Genomic DNA, 21334 nt, shown 5'->3' on the forward strand with positions numbered 1-21334 from the left:
TTTTTGAGAAAAATGAAACAGTAAAGGATTATTAATATAGCTTACAGCATCTATTGTCTCCATCCAGCATGGCTGATGTTGGAACTATAGCCTCAAGCATCTAAATGTTTTTTTTTCCTAGTTACATAAAGAAGAGCAGATACCTACATTCCAAAGGAGTAACTGCAAATCTGGAAGCAATGCTATTTTTAAATGTTTGGCCAGCAATTGTACAAGATATTAAAGAGAAAGGTGACTATTCTCAGAGAACAAAACACATATGTGTGCACGTTTACTTACAGGGACCCACAAAGAGCATTTAACACTCTGCAGTGTTATTAAAAAAGGATAATTCATTCAGCACCTGCTGCTTTGAGATAAGAGCTCCTGTGCATCCTTAACCATTTCCAAGAGAGATCAGTCACTTCATCTGCCAAAAAACACTCCTCTCTGGGTCAAGCAATTGGCAAAGCAAACTTCCCCAATTATTCTTCTGAGTGTTTGTGCAAACTGTTTAACGGAAGCAAATTTACATTTCTCTCCCTTTTTACAGTATAAGGAGAAGGATAGAGCCAGCACAGATATTAAAATAGGTTAAATGGGATTTAACGTCTTTGTCCATCAACGCTTGAATTTAAAACACCTGTACAAATAATGATTCTACCATTTTCAGTTGCATTTAGGGAAAACAAGAGGAGGCAAAAAAACATTTACTCTTCTTTGGTTGATCACATAAGCCAATTTAAGGACGAAATTCCCAAAGACAGAGCTGTGTAATCCAGTCAGCTTCTTGTCTAAACATGTCAGGCTTACATTCATCAAGAAGACATAGCAGGATCAGGGGAGAGAGCTCTTTTGTTTCATTTAGTTAAGCTGTGCTCAAAAATAATAAGAAGAAAAAAGTCCTGACAGTAAGATCAGTGTAAGAGTGGAATAATCTACTTTATCTATGGTATAAAGAAGCTACTTTACCAAATCTGGACATTTTTAAGAAGAGCCCAGTAAGACACCTATCGTATTTTTAACTTGATATTTTATTATTAAAATGGTAAAATACAGGCAAATAAGAAAAATAATTATTAAATTTTAATTAAAGGCATTGTGAAGACTTTTTTTTTCCCCCAACACCTCCTCCCCCTCCTTTCTGATTGTGTCTTGAATTGCTAACCGCAGTTAAGCTATCTGCATTTTACCTTAAGCATCAAAAATTGTTACTGGTTTCTAACTAAATGCTGGATGCCATATTCCAAATATTTGAAACCAGCCTTCCTTTGTAAAGTGCTGAATAGAGGGGAGCCATTCCTGCTTGGATTTGGTTCTTGTGAATGGTTTAATTGGTTTTCCTACACAATGCAGCACTAGCTCGTCCTTGTGGTTCCTTTCATTCTGACATTCTCTAAGAACTGTTGTACAGGATCTGATTTTGTTTCTAACAATGACTGATTACTGTATTCCATTTTATAGCAGGAAGGACTATTAGCTAATGATTACTATTCAAGATGCCAGTACGGTGCTGTAATGGGCTATAATAATCTTGGGAGACAGGAGGAAGATTCACAGCCTAGACCAGGGATAGGCAACCTCGGCTCTTTTATGACTCATGGACTTCAACTCCCAGAATTCCTGGGAGCTGAAGTCCATGAGTCATAAAAGAGCCGAGGTTGCCTACCCCTGGCCTAGACAAAGATCTGATAAGAAATATCCAAGTCCAAAGTAGGAAAGTGAAATGCAGGAGCATCTCAGAAGGGATCCTTCCTGCTTTTCTGGAAAGTAAAGGCAGGGAATGGGGGAGTGCTTTAGCTTCATGGCTGGGGTACCTCTGATAGGCTGATGAGATACCCATGGATTCAGAGGGGGAAAACATGCATTTCTGTCCTGCTTCTCAGCTGTGACTTGAGTTTTTATAGCAACCTGTTCAGCTTCCTGTAAATACTAGCATTGAATTTACAGTGTGAGTTCTCAATGTACCAAGTGATTTGCTCCGTACATTGCTTAAAATAATACTGCTTAAAATAATACTACACAAACATTAGCTGTTGTCATGTTTTAATAGAACATAAGATGGAAACATTCACAGTGCAGGGTGGAAAAAGTATGTGAACCCCTAGCCTAATGACTTACTTCTCCAAGAGCTAATTGGAGCCAGGAGTGAGCCAACCTTGACTCCAACCAGTGTGATGATATTGGATGTGTTGCTGACAGCTGTCCTGCCCTTTAAAAACACACACCTGTTTTGGGTTTACTGGTCTCAAGAAGCACTGTCTGATGTGAACCATGCCTCGCAGAAAAGAGCTCTCAGAAGACCTACGATCAAGAATTGTTGACTTGCATGAGGCTGGAAAGGGTTACAAAAGTATCTCCAAAAGCCTTGATGTTCATGTGTCCACGGTAAGACAGACTGTCTACAAATGGAGAAAGTTTAGCACTGTTGCTATTCTCCCTAGGTGTGGTCGTCCTGTAAAAATGACTGCAAGAGCACAGCGCATAATGCTTAATGAGGTAAAGAAGAATCCTAGAGTGTCAGCTAAAGACCTACAGAAATCTCTGGCACATGCTAACATTTTTGTTGACACATCTACAATAAGGAAAACATTAAACAAGAATGGAGCACATGGGAGGACACCACGGAAGAAGCCATTGCTGTCCAAAAAAAAATATTGCAGCACGTTTGAAGTTTGCAAAAGAGCACCTGGATGTTCCACAGCACTACTGGCAAAATATACTGTGGACAGATGAAACCAAAATTGAGTTGTTTGGGAAAAACACACAACACTATGTGTGGAGAAAAAAAGGCACAGCACACCAACATCAAAACCTCATCCCCACTGTAAAACATGGCGGAGAGAGCATCATGGTTTGGGGCTGCTTTGCTGCCTCAGGGCCTGGACGGATTGTTCTCATTGATGGGAAAATGAATTCCAGAGTTTATCAGGACATTTTGCAGGAAAACGTACGACCATCTGTCTGCCAACTGAAGTTCCGCAGAGGATGGGTGATGCAACAGGACAATGACCCAAAGCATACAAGTAATTCAACAAAACAATGGCTTCAACAGAACAGAATACGCCTTCTGGAGTGGCCCAGTCAGAGTCCTGACCTCAGCCCAATTGAAATGCTGTGGCATGACCTTAAGAGAGCGATTCACACCAGACATCCCAAGAATATTGATACACTGAAACAGTTTTGTGCAGAGGAGTGGTCCAAAATTACTCCAGATCGTTGTGCAAGTCTGATCTGCAACTACAGGAAACGTTTGGTTGAGGTTATTGCTGCCAAAGGAGGGTCAACCAGTTATTAAGTCCAAAGGTTCACATACTTTTTCCACCCTGCCCTGTGAATGTTTCCATCTTATGTTCAATTAAAACATGACAACAGCTAATGTTTGTGTAGTATTATTTTAAGCAGACTGTACTTTTCTATTGTTGTGACTTCCATGACGTTTAGAGCGCATTTTATGGCCAATTCATGCAAAACTCCATGTAATCCCAAAGGGTTCACATACTTTTCCTTGCAACTGTAACTGGAACCAGTTGCCCCTTTCAAGCTTCAGGAGGACATAATTAACTAAAGCCAAGACCTTATCAGCCCATTACATACAACTACAGGACAGTCCTGGAAGTGTGCATGTAATGCCTTAAAACAGGGGTGTCAAAGTGCCGGCCCGCAGACCAGATGCATCACAAGGAAACCACGCCCACTGCATTGCCAGCAATGGGGAAAAAGTTCCGACTTCACGTGATGTTGTGAGTTTGACATCTCTGCCTTAAAATGTAGGAAGGGGGAGAGTAAGAACAATAGGAAGCTGTAGGATGATGATATCCTAAAGCTCTTCTTTTTCTTATTTATGATCTGTGGGAGGATAGACCTTAGGTATCTGCTCTGTCCGTATAGTCCCCATCCTGACCCCTTAGAGAAGTATGACCCTGGCAGAACTATCTTTCTTCAGGAAAGGAGACCTGGAAACAGAACGGTACATAAATGTATAACATAAATAAACAATATGGGGCAGGCATTGTACAAAGGAAGACACGCCAAGCATTTAATTAAAAAACAGCAGCATCCCAAGACTTTTTGGCCTGGCAGGCTCCACACCTACCTGGAGGAACTGAATTTTCATAACCTTGGCATCTGGTCTAGCCCCTTTTCTGAATTGTGCTAATCATTTCTTGCTCTACACTACGCACTCAGTTCTGAACCTCTTTCTTTTTAAAATTAAGGTCCAGGTTGAAAGGCCATTATCTTGACTGGATATTATAGACTACCGGGCTTTAGCACAGAAAAAAAAGCAGAAATTGTAACAAGTAGCAAATCATGAATTGTTTCATTCTCAGCCCTGTGAGGCAAATCATACACAGCTAGAAGAAAACACTTCTTGTTGCAGCTTTTTATGAAACCTGGCAGGTGGCGCTTTAAATTACACAAGCAGGTGCCCTGTGCCTTGCTCCAAGGCTGACAGAAGAAGACTAGTCATTGCTGGTATTTTGAAAAGTTGAGAGCTATTTGGCTGGTTCAGGCATGCTTTAATTTTCTCCAATCTTTGTTGGTCCTACTGAAGCTTCTGCTTCCTACTGGGGTTCTTTTATGGATAGCTGGGAAGAGAAAGGCATTAATTGTTTGCCACTGCAGACAGTGGTTTGAAGTAGGATTATAAGAATTTCAGGATTTGCATGTAGTCATGGCAATTCTTTAAATCCTTATTAGCTAAAATAATTCTGCAGGCAACTACAACTTTGTAGCAAAGATATTTGTATTGTGCTTTCAAGCTCAACATTTAACTCAATACATTTTGGTCTGGATTTAAGAAAGACCAAATTCCATCCAGTATAATTTATGGAATTTTAAAGCACTTGAATGATTGTTCATTTAATCATAATCATAATAGTAAAGTTGGAAGGGGCCTTGGAGGTCATCTAGTCCAACCCCCTGCTCAGGCAGGAAATCCTATACCTTTTCAGACAAATGGCTGTCCAGTCTCTTCTTAAATACTTCCAGTGTTGGAGCATTCACAGCTTCTGGAGGCAGGTTGTTCCACTGGTTAATTGTTCCAACTGTCAGGAAGTTTCTCCTTAGTTCTAGGTTGCTTCTCTCCTTGACTAGTTTCCATCCGTTGCTTCTTGTCCTGCTTTCAGGTGCTTTGGAGAATAGCTTGACTCCCTCTTCTTTGTGGCAGCCCCTGAGATATTGGAACACTGCTATCATGTCCCCCCTCACCCTTCTCTTCGTTAAACTAGACATACCCAGTTCCAGCAGCTGTTCCTTAGATGTTTTAGCCTCCAGACCTCTAATTTTACATAATTCATTCAAGATTTTGGCTACTCATAGAGAAAATCTGTATCAATATTGGTATTTTATCAAATGCAAATTGATTAAATGCAAAGATCTTCCCTCTCACTGCTGCAAAGTTTACTCAGCAACCTTTGCTCACATAGTTTCAAATATCTCTGATTTTTTCATGTGGTTTATAAGAAATTTAACTCCGTGTCCACCACTTCCACATTTGCAAAATGGTCACAACTGAAAGTTGTATCAGTTGAACTTAAACAAGGGAATTTGGGGATTTTCACTTTGTTTAGGCACAGAATCAAGATTTGGGTTCTCTATTGGATGTTTTATCTTAAGGCAGTGTTTCTCAACCTTGGGGACTTTAAGATCTGTCGATTTCAACTCTCTGAATTCTGGGAGTTAAAGTCCATAGATCTTAAAGGTTGTGGAACTCTGCTGTAAGGGATCCTGTCTTGTTCCATAAGCACAGAGAGGAGCACACACATCATTCATCATACAAGCTCCCTACCAAAATGCTATCTCTGGCTTTGACTGAGATAGGTCCTTCACTTCAAACTTCCTTTGAATCCAACTTGATTCCTGGTGACTTCATGACCAGGTTAATGTGCTCTTCTTGACACTACAGCTGAAATTTGTACTGTCTCCTTTCCTTTTCTTTCCCCAACCCCAGAAAAACAAAAAAAATTCATTAGTGGTGACAGTGATGAAAATGGGAGCTTTTTAAAATTTATATTTGGCAACATGATCAAACCCTTTAAGGAACTGCTGGGTGAGACTGTGAGGAAATGCCTCATCTTTGCTCACCTACTCCCAACGCATGGCCTCACTCCACTGCCTTGAACCAAATGGCAACCTCGACATTCTGTAGGGAAGGAAAAGGATGCTTTCCTCTCGGCTGACTCCTCAATGGCAAACAGGTCAAAGCCCCATATCAATTACGCTGCAGATAAAGCCTTTTTCTTTATCAAGAAATTAGAAATAAATCAGGAAGGTGTTAGCTCTGGAGAAGCAAGAAGTAGGGGAAATGCAAGTCAGTTTCTTTCAGGGACTCAAGTATCTCCACTGAAGTTCTTCTAATGACCCTAGTATTTTTACTCAATTTATTGAGTAAATGTACAATAAACTCAATTTACTGGAGTTATTGGAAAGATCCTAGTGGAGATACTTGAGTCCCTAAAAGAAACTTGTTCCAGGGCCAGGTACCCACACATATGGCAGGCTATGGACACATCTGATGGTTTCTGAGAGGGAGTTAGATCTTTGGTCCATCAACCTTCCCAACCAGATATTCCACAGGAATTCTGGGAGATATGACTGCATCATAACTGGAGGACAACAGGATGGTAGAAATGTTGCTTGCAATATCATGGTGACCTCCAAGGTCTTAACAGAGAGGCCTTTCCCAGTCCATTGACCTGTCTTTCAGATTAAATATACTGCCAAGGACTAAACTCAAACTCTCCATGCAATTATTTTGAGGGAGAATCTTATCCTAACCAAAGCAAAGCCAAAGCAGTGAAAATCTGACATATTTTAGAATATTGACTCAAAGTTGAATTTTTGAATAGTTTACAGTAATTTCTCCTCATTAAGATAAATCCACCTTGATTCTGAAAAGATTTTTTAATATTTATTTGATTTTTATGCTGCTCATCTTGTCTAGAGGCTAATAGACTGTTCATTTATCTATTATTCCCTCCACTGGATTTTAAATACAGTTTAATGACTCTATAGTTTAATGCAGCATGGTGGACTTAAACGTTTGTGAACCACACTAGTGCGTAGATACCAGAGTGGTGGCAGATGCCAAAATAAGCAGTGAATTCAAAATCTGTGTTTAATTGGCAGGAGCAATTTTACTTTGTAGAAGGGATGTTGCCTTTTCTCGTGTATCTGCAACTAGGAGTATAAACTTTATCTATAAAGCCAGATATACTTTGAGAGTATCAAGTAAACAACTGAAGGTCAGGCTAACACTGCAGATACTAAAAGTGGCAAGTTTAATTTTGCACAAGAGCCAATTGTCACTTAACATTAGACTAAACCAAAAGAAAGCCCAATGCTATTTGTTAAAAATAGCTGCAGCTGATATAAAAGCAGTCTATGTTGCAGACACCTTATGACGCCATAGGTCTGAAACCCTGAAGGTTTCCAGGCTGTTACCCATTTGTAAACGATAATCAACCCTTTTCTTTGCTTGTTATGGAAAGGCCAACAAAATTCATTAGATGGATTTGAATGTGACACTCAAGAGAAATGTCTCTTTGATATCAAGTGATCTAAATGGACCTTGTTCTGCTAGTTCAGACAATGTTTGAAGTAGGGCCATGGCATCTCCATTCTGCTCTGGCCTTAATGGACAAATGTAAAGCCTCAGCAATTCTTCACTAAATGTCAGTCCAGTCTTTTCACCATATAGGGCCCTTCTAGTCCATAGCCCATCTTCCTGTAGTAATCTCTGGTACCCACACCTGCAAGGAAAAACAGAAAGACTCAGTCAAGAAACAACTTATGGAGAAGAATATGCCAATAGCCAGTCTTACTGGAAGATGCTTTGAAACTTATTTCAAATTACCCCTATTACATCTATTATCAGCAGCGAAGTATGTTTACTTTGAAATAATACAGCATCTGAATGTCTTCATATCTGTCTGCACACGACACCAAATAAGCTTGCTTCATCTTGCCTCATGCTTCTGTCCTCGGCTTATTCATCCCCAGTTCCCATGTTACAGGGACCCTCTTCTTTTTAGAGCAGAGGTCCCCAACCTTGGCTGCTTTAAGACTTGTGGACTTCAACTCCCAGAATTCCTCAGCCAGGCATGCTGTTTTAGAGTAGCATGTTCTTCCATTGATTCCCTCAGACGGGAAAACTTGCAGCTCTTGGGCTAATTTCATTCAGGATTAATTTTTAAAAACCTTACATAAACTCAAATTATTGATAAGAGTCATCTGTCCTTTATCTGCTGAGATGTTATGAAGAGGAAAATTTGGGTACCGGAGAGGTTCCCTCCTCAATGCACTTCCATCACGTTATTCAAGGGAATGGGGTTCTTGATGGGTTGCAAATCTGTGACTTAGACCAACCCTCCATTTCAGCTGCAGAGCTTTTTACTTATTCTGTGACCACTCTTTCCACACGATTAACTAAAACGTTCATGACTATTCTGTGACATTTGCTACATAATGATATTGTTGACAGTCAAAACATTTTTTTGTTTGTATTTATGATTATTAAACTGATCTAAAGCATTTTTCCCAGGTGCAGAACTATAACCCAGAGCATATGGTTTCCTCAAATGTATCTTGTGGAGACAAGAGAGAGACCATTAGCATATCTCCTTCTATTTTGCTGCTGGAAAATAAAGTTCTTAATCAGTGATTCAGCGAGGGGTGGAAGGTGCTGAATGAAAACAAGGAAATAGATGTGTGCAAGCTATAGATTTTTCTGCCAGATGGCTGGCCTACATGTTCCATTATTTTGAATAATGTGTGGGCTTTATGAAAATCATATCCTTTTTTACATCAGGCTCTCTTGCCAATCCAGAAGATCAAATATGAAAATTCTAGATCAAATATACATAAAAGATAAGATTTATAAGTTCTGAAAGACATACTTTTAAAATAAGAAAGGTGAACATTGAATCACCACTTTTACTTCTGACTGATATGTAGGATAACTACATACATAAACTGGAACAATATACAGAAACTCTTATTTGCCTAGTTGCAAAGGAAAAACAGATGGAGTAATAATACTTTTGGTAGATCAGGAACTATTTTATCAGATACTTGAAATATTATGCTGGGGAATGGGAAATGAAACACAGGCAGTACAAATAAGCTTATTAATACTGAATAACAAAATAACAGTTGGAAGGGACCGTGGAGGTCTTCTAGTCCAACCCCCTAATCAAGCAGGAAACCCAGCCTATGCCATTTCAGACAAATGGTTGTCCAAACTGTTCTTACAAAACTCCAGTGTTGGAGCATCCACCACTTCTGGAGGCAAATTCTTCTACTGATTAATTAACTGTCAAGAAATTTCTCCTAGGTTGGTTCTCTTCTTCATTTGTCTCTATCCATTGCTTTTGTCCTGCCTTCATATGCTTTGGAAAATATGTTGACCCCCTCTTCTTTGTGGCAGCCCCTTAGATAGTAGAACATTTCTATCATATCACTCCTCATTCTTCATTAAACTAGACATACTCAATTCCTGCAACTGTTCTTCCAGTCCCCTAATCACCTTTGATGTTCTTCTCTGCACTCTTTCTAAACATCTTTTTTATATCGAGGTGACCAAAACTGGATGTAATATTTCAAGTGTGGCCTTACCAAGGCATTATAAAGTGGTATTAATACTTCATATAATCTTGATTCTATACCTCTGTTAATGCTATGTTGGGCTACATTGGCTTCTTTGGCAGCTGCAGCAAACTGCTGGCTCATATTTAAGTGATTGTCCGCTAGAACTCCAAGATTCCTCTCCGCAATTACTACTATTGAGCCAGGTACCACCTATTCTATACCTCTGCATTTGGTTTTTTTGTGCCTAAATGTAGAACTTAACTTTTTTGCCACCGATTTCATTTTGTTAGATAGAGCCCAGCGTCCCAGTCTGTCAAGATCCTTCTGTATCTTGAGCCTATCTTCTGGAGTACTGGCTATTCCAGCCAGCTTGATGTCATCCACAAATTTGATGAATTCCCCTTCTATCCCCTTGTCTAAATCATTGATGAAAATATTGAAGAGTATCTGGTCATTCACAAAACAATTACCAATTATTAGCATACATTAAAACATGGAATATGCTACTCCTATATGGAATGCAGAAAGGTATTTCTAGCAGATGTTGGTATACATAATACTGGAGGATGGGGAAGTGAGCAAATGCTCTATATTCTTGGTGACCTTATATTGTCCGATAATAGCACTGCCACAAACTCTTCCTGGTTAAAAGATGGAGTTGGTATTTAGCTCTTTTGCAATTTCTGTTTCTTGGTTATTGTTCTGTCTGTTACAAGTTTCTGGTTGCTTCTGGGGGTAGTTGGCACTCATAACTACGGTAAGTACAGGGTTCCCACCCACAGGCTTGGAGAGGCAAATGATACAATTTAGGATGGGCTGTCCGTCACTTGTTATACTTTGAAATGACTTTAAATGGGACTTGCAAGTGGCAATAAACAAAACACTATTATTTTCTCTTCAAGGCTGGTCCTGTCATCTATTATTCTCAGCTATCTCCCCACTCCCTTTTCAGCTTGTTGAATGAGCATTGTTTGAAACTAAGCTGATGTAAATTCTTAAGTCAGAACTAGCAACCTGATGCTTTCTAAATATTTTAGACCATAGCTCTTATAAGCCTCAGCCAACATAGCAAGAGCTTTAAGAACTACAAAATGTTATGATCAGGACACAACTATGTTTTTGAATCAAATGCGTGGTATTGAAATTGTCAAGAAGCCAATTGTGACCACATGACCAGAGGCCCTTGAATGCAATTACACTTTATTTAAGTATACTTAACATATTCCCTTGTAAATAAGTAGAAGAAATTACCTTGATGAACAGGAAGAAGAACTGCTACCAAGAAAATGGTCAGATAAAAGAAACTGACTCTGGGGCAGAACTGTAATCTGAGAAAGCATCTCAGACAAACCCCTCCATAATTCTCATGAAGAAAAAGAGCAGGGAGGGAAGCACATCTACACTTGCAAGATTCTGTTATTATAACCTTATGTTAAAAGTAGTGTTAACCTATATGACTGTGATTTCCTTGCCTGATCAACTGTAAATGCAGATACACCTAAGTAGCCATTGCATATACAGTATACTGGAAGGTTTGTTCTTCAGCCTATAAAGTGTTCAGTCATCAGCATCTCATTTATTTTATTTATATCCTGCCTTTATAATTTTTTTACAAACAATCCAAGGAGGCAAACATACCTAGTAATTCTTTTTCCTCCTATTTTCCCTTGTGAGGTGAATTGGGCTGAGAAAGCATGACTGAACCAAGTTGGTTTTCATGGCTGGCTTTCATTTTCCAACCCATGCTATACCATTATAATTAGGCAGAGAGACTGTGAGTAACTCCCAAGTCACCTAACTGAACAATGTGATGAATGAACCATTTGTATCCAAGTTTTTAATTTCTCAAGCACTGCCTCACTGTAGCCCACCGAGAATTACCTTTTGCAGATGGATTTAATAATGGACTTATTAATTCATGTGATACTTAAATTCCTCTCTTTTGTTGTACATTTTTCTGTTTCTAACTAGAACTATGTTGAGGGTTGATTCTGCTTTTTTGATTTTGAGGATTAGTTCTTATTAAGGATAGGAAAATTTTCTACCACTTCTATCAATAAAATATACTGTTCAGTTCCTAACCGCTAAAACAAGGAAAGCCCAGATGATGCTTAGAAGTGAGTTGTTTTATGCCACCATCAACCCCTGCTGATGAGCACTGGTCATAAGTAAAGAATGATGAGGAAAAGCTATGTAAAAATGTTTAGAAGTGTCCAACCTCATAATCACAACAAAAGCAATCTCTGGTTCAAATCAAGCCCTAATAATTATTGAAAGATAATTTTTAAGTTCCAGCTGGAAAGCCAGCAGCCCATGTTTGAACCTGAGTGCCACACAACAGGGTGAGCTCCTGTCCTTGGCCCAGCTCCTGCCAACCTAGCAGCTTGAAAGCATGCAAACATGAGTGAATAAATAGGTATCACTATGATGGGAAGGTAACAATGCTGTGACATCACACTGGTCACATGACCATGGAAATGTGTTCAGACAGCGCTGGCTCAATGGCCTTGAAATGGGCATGAGCATTACCCCTTATAGACAGCAGTAACTAAGGGGGTAAAATCCTCAGTGATTCCTTTACCTTTAATTTTTTTAAAATAATAAAAACAATTGTGGGCACAAGTTATAGATAAACATATACCGGTAAGTATGTGCCAATTTTTAAAATTGTTTTCGCTTCTTTTTAAACATTGACTCCCACCGTGTGTTTTTTTGGGGGAGGGGACTACAGCTGAGGTTGAGGCAGAGCTGAAGTGCCATTAATGAAATATTGCCATCTCTGCAGGAGCTCAATGAGATATAATCACTCCATCTGGAAGGTCTGTGATAGTTCTGAGTCTGGTTTTAATCGCCCAAAGAAAAGCCTTCAGTCTAAAGGAGCTGGGACCTGCATTCACAATGATGGAATTGACAGATTTATCTACCACCAAATATTATTGTCATTATGTTCAGTCATAAGAAAGTAGAACATTCAAGGATAGTTTATTATTTCAAAATCTATATAACATGACATTTTTGTCATTAGCTCCTCTTGATGTCATATTGAGCTCGTGTGAATTTTTCTGCCACAGAAAAACATTTCTCAAGATTGTAGTAATCTTAGTATCTTGTCTGACTTTACAAACTTTACCTCTAGTACCTGATATACAAACTGTAAGTCAGCTTTCACCCCTTTTATATGGAAAGCAAAACTTTCCATATAATTATCTATGGAATACTGCACAAATCTCAAGGATTGGTTTTGGAAATGTAGAGCTGTGGGCTGCCTGAACAGGGTCAATACTGTACGTAATAAACTGCCCAGTAGATGGAGAATTAATGGAGCCCAAAACTTGGTAGTCAGTCACCAGGTTTGCATATAAAAAGTTTTAAAATTGGTCTCTGACATCATCAATTAAAAAAGGATCCGATGAATATGAAGATTCCTGCTGAGTCAAACTAAAAGTTCACCTAATACAGTATTTTCTTATCCAACTGGTCAATCGATACTGTTGGGAAATCCAAAAGGCAACATCTCCCACCCACAATTACTAATGACCAATATGCAAACAAGAAGTGATTACAAGAAGTATACATATATCCAGTATGACTAGTATCTGTGAAAAACTTATTATTCATAAGTATTCCTCATTCTTTAAACTCATTCTAAGTTGTGGCATCTTCTGGTAATGACTTCCTTAAGCTAAGTATGTGCTATGCAAATTGCTTACTTTTATCTGTCCTGACCCTCCCATCCTTAGTTACTTTTAATGCCTCCAAAATAAGCAAGAAAACTCTTTTTCTTACCACTGAGATAATGAAACATCATTCCAATCTAAGCCAACAAATTTGTGCTAGATGGAGAAACAACAGGCAGCTTCTTACACAGAATCTACAGGAAGGTGTAATGGGGATTTAAGAACGGACATCATGGGAGAATTTAATATAGAGAGACTGCTGATTTCCCAATGCAGCTTTTTTATCAGTTCATTCAGGCTATCAAATAATCCCAGTTTATACCTATGGAATAAAAATGGAGGACAACATTTTCCTGATTGAAATGAACCTGTGCCTCTTTCTTTCAGAGACTGGTATAAATGAATGTTCCCCTAGCTTTATTTATTCATTTTTTGAAAGGATTTTCCAAACTCATGAGTGAGGAAGGGAACTGAGCCCTCTATGCTGCTGCCAAAGGCCACTTTTGTCTTTTGCTTCTTACAGGCTACTGTGACGGGTCCGGCCAACTTGGATGCCATCAGTTCCCAGAAATGCCCCTCATCTCCTTCTACAGGCACTTCGGCAGCCGTGTGCGCTCAGGCATGCAACATTTCTGGCCTGTGTCCATGTTAATTTTCTACTTGATGGCACACAAATCGAAATCTGGTCTGGGGGAAAGCTGATCAACTCACTACATGGTAATTAATTCACTGCAAAGACAGGCCGTTCTGCAAGGTGTCACTGCCCCTCCCCTTCTCCCTCCCCTCCCCTCCCCTCCCCTCCCCACGCACCATCCTGCAGCAGAGATGTCATCATAACGTAAGAGATGTAAATTTGGGGCATTCTTGGCTACCTCCAAATTTACACACACAATAAAAATGCAATTCTTCCAAACAGAGCTGGCCTCGAGTTCCCTACAAGGGCATGAAGGTGTTTACAAACTGGATGAAAATCTCAGAGCCCCCTAAATTTCCTTTCAATGGTGAAAGGGGGGGGGCAGACAGGAGAACATTGCCTGATAACAGAAAAACCTACATTTTTTACTACATAGTTCTATATATTCGTGCTCTGAGGCTGGATAAATACCATGAAGAATGTTATCTTTAATCTTTTCAAGAAGACAGAGGTTTGGTGAAAGTGGATTTGGGAGATAAATTAGGTGAGCAAGGAGACAAGAAAAAATGAGATTGCTCCTACAAAGCTCCTCCAACTTACCCCAGTTTACTTGCTGGAGGGAATCTAGTTCCAGATAAAAAGTTAATAAAAAGAGTTTCAGATTCTGGAAATAGACTTTAAACTCTCAGATATTATTTAGCTATCTATAAAACTAATAGAAATAGAAAAGCATGCCTAATCCAACACAAACTTGTTTTTTTCTCTCAGTTTATGCAATGTTTCTGAAATATTCCGTACAGCTAAAACAAAGGATTTTTTAATTTTATTTAAGTGGCACTTTCCTTCTTGATTTTCTACGAAAAGTCAGAAACTGCCATTTTAGACACCCAAATGTTTGGAAACAGAAATTAATTTTGCTACCCGCAAAGGTCAAAAACAAAGCAATTCCCCCTGCCATGCTGGTACGTCACTCAATCTTGGAAGATCAAGCAACCCACTCCATTTATGTTCAGCTTTTGGAGACAAATTGCTAAGGAAGGAGAAGGAAAAGGGGACAGAGTGGGGAGGGATGGCTTTGGTTCCCAAGAACATACAACCCACCCTTGCAAATGAGAACAATAGAGGACTGATTGGCCAAACATGAAAGACTGAACAAGCATCTAGAATGTAAAATTGGAAAAAAAAATCTTTAGAAAATTGTTTAAATTGAGTCAGGGCTGCTCAGTAAGCTGCCTGCTGCCACAACAGCTTTCTCCTGTTCCTTCCACCATTACAGTCTACAAATGGTTCAGCCGCTGCCCAGGGTGCTGATTAATGGTCCAAGACCTCGCTTGTGTATGTATAGATAGATACAATATATTTGGGAGAAAGTTGTATGTACGTTCTGGAAGAACTGCAGTAGCAGCTTTTGCCAACCAGATGCCCTCCAGATAGGCCGGCATCACAATTTTAAGGCTTTCCAGTCAAATGTACTAGCCATCCTGGCTGAAGATTCTGTGAACTATGCTCATAGCATAACTGGACAACACCCAGATTAAGAAAGGCTAGTGACGCTAGTCTATAAGCAAAACCATGAGTTGACACAACTCTTCCCTTTCACAGTGCCCTTCAGATGTAGTCTAGCATCATGTTTCCCAGAGGGAGCAACTAGAAGTATTGGAAAGCCTACAAAGGAACTCCCAAAACGCTTCTCCTGTTGATGTTCCCAAGAAGTTGTCCTTCTCAGAATATAAAGGTTACACCTCATCATCACAGAGAGAGGACTTGGGACCTCAGTCTCCCTCATGTCAATCTTTCTCACAGAGCTGTTCTTGTGGGCATAAAGCTAGGGGAGACCATCAATATGCCACCTTCACATCTCAGAAAAAGAGGATATGAAGGTACAAGATTTAAGGTTTTCTTCTCTGAATGTGATTATTTTCTTTTCAAAGATATCAAAGTTAATAATACCCTTTGCATCTATCAGCAGAAAGTTATAATTACTAGCTGTGCAAAGAAAGGCTTCTGTCCTGAATATTCTGCCAATCACTTCAATGGATGAACCCCAAATTCTATAACCATATCTTATATAGGAGTAATGGTGATACAATTGTTAGAATGCAGTATTGCAGGCTGACTCTGCCCACAATCAGGAGTTCAATCTGACCGGCTCGAAGTTGACTCAGCCTTCTATCCTTCCGAGGTTGGTAAAATGAGGACTCAAACTGTTGGGGGCAATATGCTGACATTTGTAAACTGCTCAGAGAGTGCTGTAAAGCACTATGGAGCAGTATATAAGTCCAGGTGCTATTGCTATTATATTACTGTATGATAAGATGAAAAAGCCTTTTCTCCGGCCATTATAAAGCTCCATATTTCAGATGTCATATAAAACCTCATCTTTTTATTAGCTTCCATTGCCCATTTACTCCTCTTAATATTTTTAATCAGCTGCCTTTTTAATGATTATTGCTAACTGCTTTATAATTGGTGATGATGAGAAATGATATATACTATAAATACTTTTAATAAATAAATGTTGAGAATGCTGGAATATCATGTTAGCCTTTATGGACATATCTGCAGCTTTAAAGAGAGCAGCTACTGAAACTGCATAAAGATTATTTCAGTAGGAACCACCATCCGGAAGTTTTGGCTGTATCTGTGAAAAGCCCAATTCATACGCTCTCAAGATTCCTTGGTGGAGCAGTGGGCTAATGCCTCCTTAAGTAACACCAGCTGCCTGCAATCAGTGCAGGTTCGCATCCCACCAGGCTCAAGGTTGACTCAGCCTTCCATCCTTCTGAGGTAGGTAAAATGAGGACCCAGATTGTTGGGGGCAATTAAGCTGACTTTGTAATAATGCCGCTTGGGGGGTGTATGAAAGCCCTAATAAGCAGGCATATACATAGAATGAAGGCTACTGCTAAGCTTGTAAGCCGCCCTGAGTCTTCGGAGAAGGGCGGGATATAAATGGAATAAAAAATAATAATAATGGCAGAAGCAGGGTGATGTAGCGGTTAAGGTGTTGGACTAGAAGTAGGAAGGCCCAGCTTCTAGACTATGGTTTCAGTCCGCTAATTGGTGTCCTGAAGATTAATAATCTCATGCAGGCTCCCCACCTATGTGACAAAGAATGCTTCCAAAAGAGGAGGACTGGTTTTGGTTTTTTAAAGGGAAATACAGTTTTCTGCCAGATCACCTTAATTCTGCTTCAGTCTTTCACTGATGGTGATTCCATTTGAAGTCACATTCTCAAAAAATGGTCAGTAGGAAATATGGATACCAAAATGAGTTTGTGGATGAGCCCCATTCTCCAGGCATAATTAGAATTGGGAGAAGCCCAAGAAAAGAGAGAATTAAGAGTAATCTGAGAAGCTAAACATACATTGCAATTTGTGTATAATTTTATTACCTGATGCTTGTTATTTTTGACATTCCATTAAACATAATGTATCAAGAGTTTTGAGATTCTTTTAATGTAATGTTCTAACCTCACAAAACAGGTTAGATTTTCTTTTCCAAATGAAACAGTATAGCCTAAATACTCTCCTGTCCCCATCAACCACGCAATATCTTCTAAACACCAATCTTTAGAAGTAGCATCTGTGGACTCATTAAACAAAAGCTGCTCTAAAAAAAATAGCTCTAGTTGCTGGCAAATAAATTCAGCCTTTGTAAAGCTGACACGCAGGTGTGAAACCAGGCAGGTTACCATTTCCTGTGACCAATTCATTTAGGGTAGATAAAAAGGAAAACACCAGCAACTAAATGTGGGGAACAGCAAACCCAAAGAGAATATCCTGCACCATCAATTTTATAGAAGACTAGTCCACAGTGGACAGAGAAAGTTGCACTTTAGGTCCACAGCCAGCCAAAAGATATAAACGTGGGTGGGAATCAAAGTACAGTGACTTGTTCAATTTATTCTAAGCGTACATTTTTCTTAGCACAGACTCTTAAGAACCCAAACTGCAGCTGCATGGCAGGTGGCACAGACAGCGGCAAGATTTCATCAGTGACTGCCAGAAGCTTCCATCAGAGTGCCTGTGCTTAACTATCTTCTGATTTGATTCATTTCAAGCTCTGTTAGTGAGGTGGCAGGGCTATAATGTACTCAGTTGCTCCTTCGTGGCAGGATTCCTTAAGATCTTGTCTGTTCATGTTTCTCTCTCCCCTCCACACCCCAGACGATCTTGTCTGCGAGACTTGAGGAAATTTTAGACAGGTTTCTTGCCATCACCAGTGTAAGGGTTTGGGTGGGTGTGCTCCGGAATAGGAAGGGAGTTTAAGATGACATTGTTAAGGGCCTAATCTTGCATTATTTTAAAATGAGCTTATGGTCCAGTGAAGAAAACTATGGGAAGGTGAGCTTGATGGTGGATTGGGAGAGAAGAATTGCTTACATAAGAGGCAAAGGAGGAGGAGGAAGTCATTTACTAGCCCAGAATGTTCTGTCTCCTCTCCCCACCTTCTCAGGATGAGGGGGGGGGGGGGCGCTTCCCTGAAATATCAGAATCAGAATAGAACTGAAAGGGACCTTGGAGGTCTTCTAGTTCAGTCCCCTGCTCAAGCAGGAGTCTCTATATCATTTCAGACAAGTGGCTGTCCCGTCTCTTCTTAAAAACCTCAAGTGATGAAGCACCCACCACATCTGAAGGCAAGCTGTTCCACTGGTTAATTTCCCTCACTGTTAGGAAGTTTCTCTTAATTCCAGGTTGCTTCTCTCCTTGATTAGTTTCCATCTGTTATTTCTTGTCTTGCCTTCTGATGCTTTGGAAAATAAATTGACCCCCTCCTCCTTGTGGTAGCCTCTCAAATACTGGAATACTACTATCATGTCCCCCCTACTCCTTCTTTTCTCTAGATTGGCCATACCCAAATCCTGCAACCATTCTTCATATGTTTTAGTCTGCAGGCCTTTAATCTTAGTTGCTCTTCTTTGCACTTTTTCCAAAGACTCAACATCTTTTTTGTATGTGTTTACCAAAACTGGATGCACTATTCCAGTTGTGGCCTTATTAAGGCTTTATAAAGCAGTACTAATACTTCATGTGATTTTGATTCTATGCCTCTGTTTATACAACCAAGGATTGTATTAGCTTTTTTGGCTGCCGACGCACACTGCTAACTCATTTTTAAGTGATCATCCACTAGGACTCCAAAGGCCCTCTCACAGTTACTGTTTTTGAGCCAGATACACAACAGAATCAAATACCAATTTCTCCTTTACCTGGGTTGACAAGTGACTGCCAAGGAAGAGTACTAGATTGGTACAGAATGAAGTTTTAAGCAGTCAATGCATTTTTCAGCTAGCTTGTCAATTTTTATTTGCCTTTTTTAGGTATACAAAATATAGATATGCAATGGGCTGACAGAAAAGCTTACAGTCTTGTTGAGAAATAGATGTGGGTGAGGGAAGCATCAAAAGACAACTCTTTAAAGTGCATTTTGATTTCTGTTACATTTGTAACTATGGGTAGGCTACTTTAATGAATAGCAAAGGAGTGTGGCGCTCACATGAAGTCCAAAGTATTTCTTTTAAATCCTTTATGAAGTATGAAGAATTCTTTACTTCTACTTTACTATTAAATAGTAAAAAGTAATATGGTAACATAGAATTAAAGAGGAGAGTCCTGCATCCTCTATTTTTTTTGCAAGAGCAGAAAAATAGTAGTTATCCATCTAATAATATCATTAAGCTTAAAAAATCAAAACACACTGCTAGAGGTGTAAATGTTGAATAGTATGGTTGTGCATTCTTTCAAAATTATTTGGAAGAAATGTCAGCTGAGAATTACGGAGGTTGCAATCAAAGTGCACTTAGAAAATTTCAGGAGGGGAATGTGTTTAGTGGGATCTCGAGGCAGACATGACCGGGGCTTTTTTTGTCATAGAACGCCCAGAACAGAGTTCTGGCACCTTTTTTGGATGAAACCTTGTAGGGTAGGCAAGGCAGGTTGTATGACATGTGTGAGTTCTGGCACCTTTTTATTTTTTAAAAAAGCACTGGTTACATGTATTTTAATAGTCAGAGGTTGCCACTTTCCTTTCTTCTTTTGCTATTCTGGTTTTCATGGTTGTTTCATTGGTGAAAAGTTGTTTCCACCATCTATGGTGCCTCCATATCTGGAAATTCTCCATATTATGGGAGAAGGCAAGAATGGTGATATGGCACTAGGTAACACATCAACCCATCTGTCCCTCCTTCTTACAAAGACAAAGACGGAATTGATAACTCAGGGATTATAAAAGGGGAAGGATGGGGAAAAATTAACATTATCATTACTCAATAGAAAGAAGGGTGGAAAGCATAACTGTATATTTTTTTGTTTATTTTTTCACTTCCTTTCTTTTTATCTTACTTTCTCTTTTTTGCTTTGCATACTTTTATTATTATTTTTGCGTGAGAGAGCGAGAGAGAACGGGAGAGAGAGAGTTTTCATCTTGTCTGCAGCAAGAATCATTCCCAACTGAGGTAAAAGTGAGAGTCTGTATCTTCTAAAGTACATCTAGCTTTCCAAAGATTGCTTGGAGACTTCTCCACAATATCATCTCATGCTTTTCATGCTGGTTTAAAATGTGCTCTTAAACTGTCTTTAAGTGCTTCTTCTCTTTTGCTTCTTTGTAATGAAAATGAGAATAATCAACCAAAAAATAGCATTTCTTTGGTATATCTTAAAGAGTTTGAGGGTGAGTGAAAATGCGACCAAGAAAAAGTGGGACAAGTTGATAAAGGAAGTTCAGGTGGCCCAACCTGAGATCAGCAAAACATCTCTGACGGCTATTTATGCATGACGTTTCTTATCTGTGTCATGGACAAATAACTGGTCTACCTGAAAAGGCCAGGATGGAGAACTTGTCTGAAGCTGCTGGGGACTGTAGCTTAAAAGTTTCCTAGACTCCACACTCCAATTCCATGAAACCAAGAGTTTGACTTCCAAGACTGTAATAGTTTTCTCTCTAAGGGAGAAAACATTGCCAGATATATGCTTCCCTCCTTTCTTCCCAGTTCAAAACACCACCGTCCCTCCTGTGTTCTTGTAATGCCTCCCCAAACAAGGGCAGCAAAATTGCTGCATTCACATGAGGGCTGTGACTGTTGGAGGCTGCTGTGGAAGAAGCACTGAGGTGAAGGCAGGGCAGGGAGGCAAAACCTGTCTCTCTTAAGTTTTTTCTCTTTCCCAGCAAGATTCTACAGCTATTGGAGAAAGAAAAAACCAAGTAGCGGAGGTGACTGACTGGAATAACAATTCTCCTGAATTAATTTAAAGGAAGTTGCTATTTGTAATTGAAAAGAAAACGGATCTACAAATAAATACGTAAAACCTTTGGTGGTTGTTATTCATTTATTTAAATTGATTGGCTGCCCAATTCCAGTGGATTGCAGTGGTTACTGAGGATATTTTGTCCTTTCCAGTAACAAAGAGAAATGGCCTCAGAGATATAAACTCGCAAGATGGGGTAGGAGGGG

General features: G+C 39.5%; 1 protein-coding gene across 3 annotated transcripts in view; it reads right to left on the reverse strand.

Moving 5' to 3' along the window:
• Nucleotides 1-21334, reverse strand: part of ELP3 (elongator acetyltransferase complex subunit 3) — a 189001-nt gene that overhangs the window by 64742 nt on the left and 102925 nt on the right. Inside the window, exon 16 of one of the 3 annotated variants that reach the window (XM_081345107.1) lies at nucleotides 7552-7733. In XM_081345107.1, the coding sequence (XP_081201233.1) occupies nucleotides 7552-7733 (182 nt within the window). Of the gene's footprint in view, nucleotides 1-3374; nucleotides 7734-19759; nucleotides 20484-21334 lie in introns of those variants that run through there. The other 2 variants (XM_081345108.1, XM_081345109.1) reach the window with 2 other exon arrangements.

The sequence above is a fragment of the Vipera berus genome (assembly GCF_964194415.1).
Source record: "Vipera berus genome assembly, chromosome: 1".
NCBI lineage: Eukaryota > Metazoa > Chordata > Lepidosauria > Squamata > Viperidae > Vipera > Vipera berus.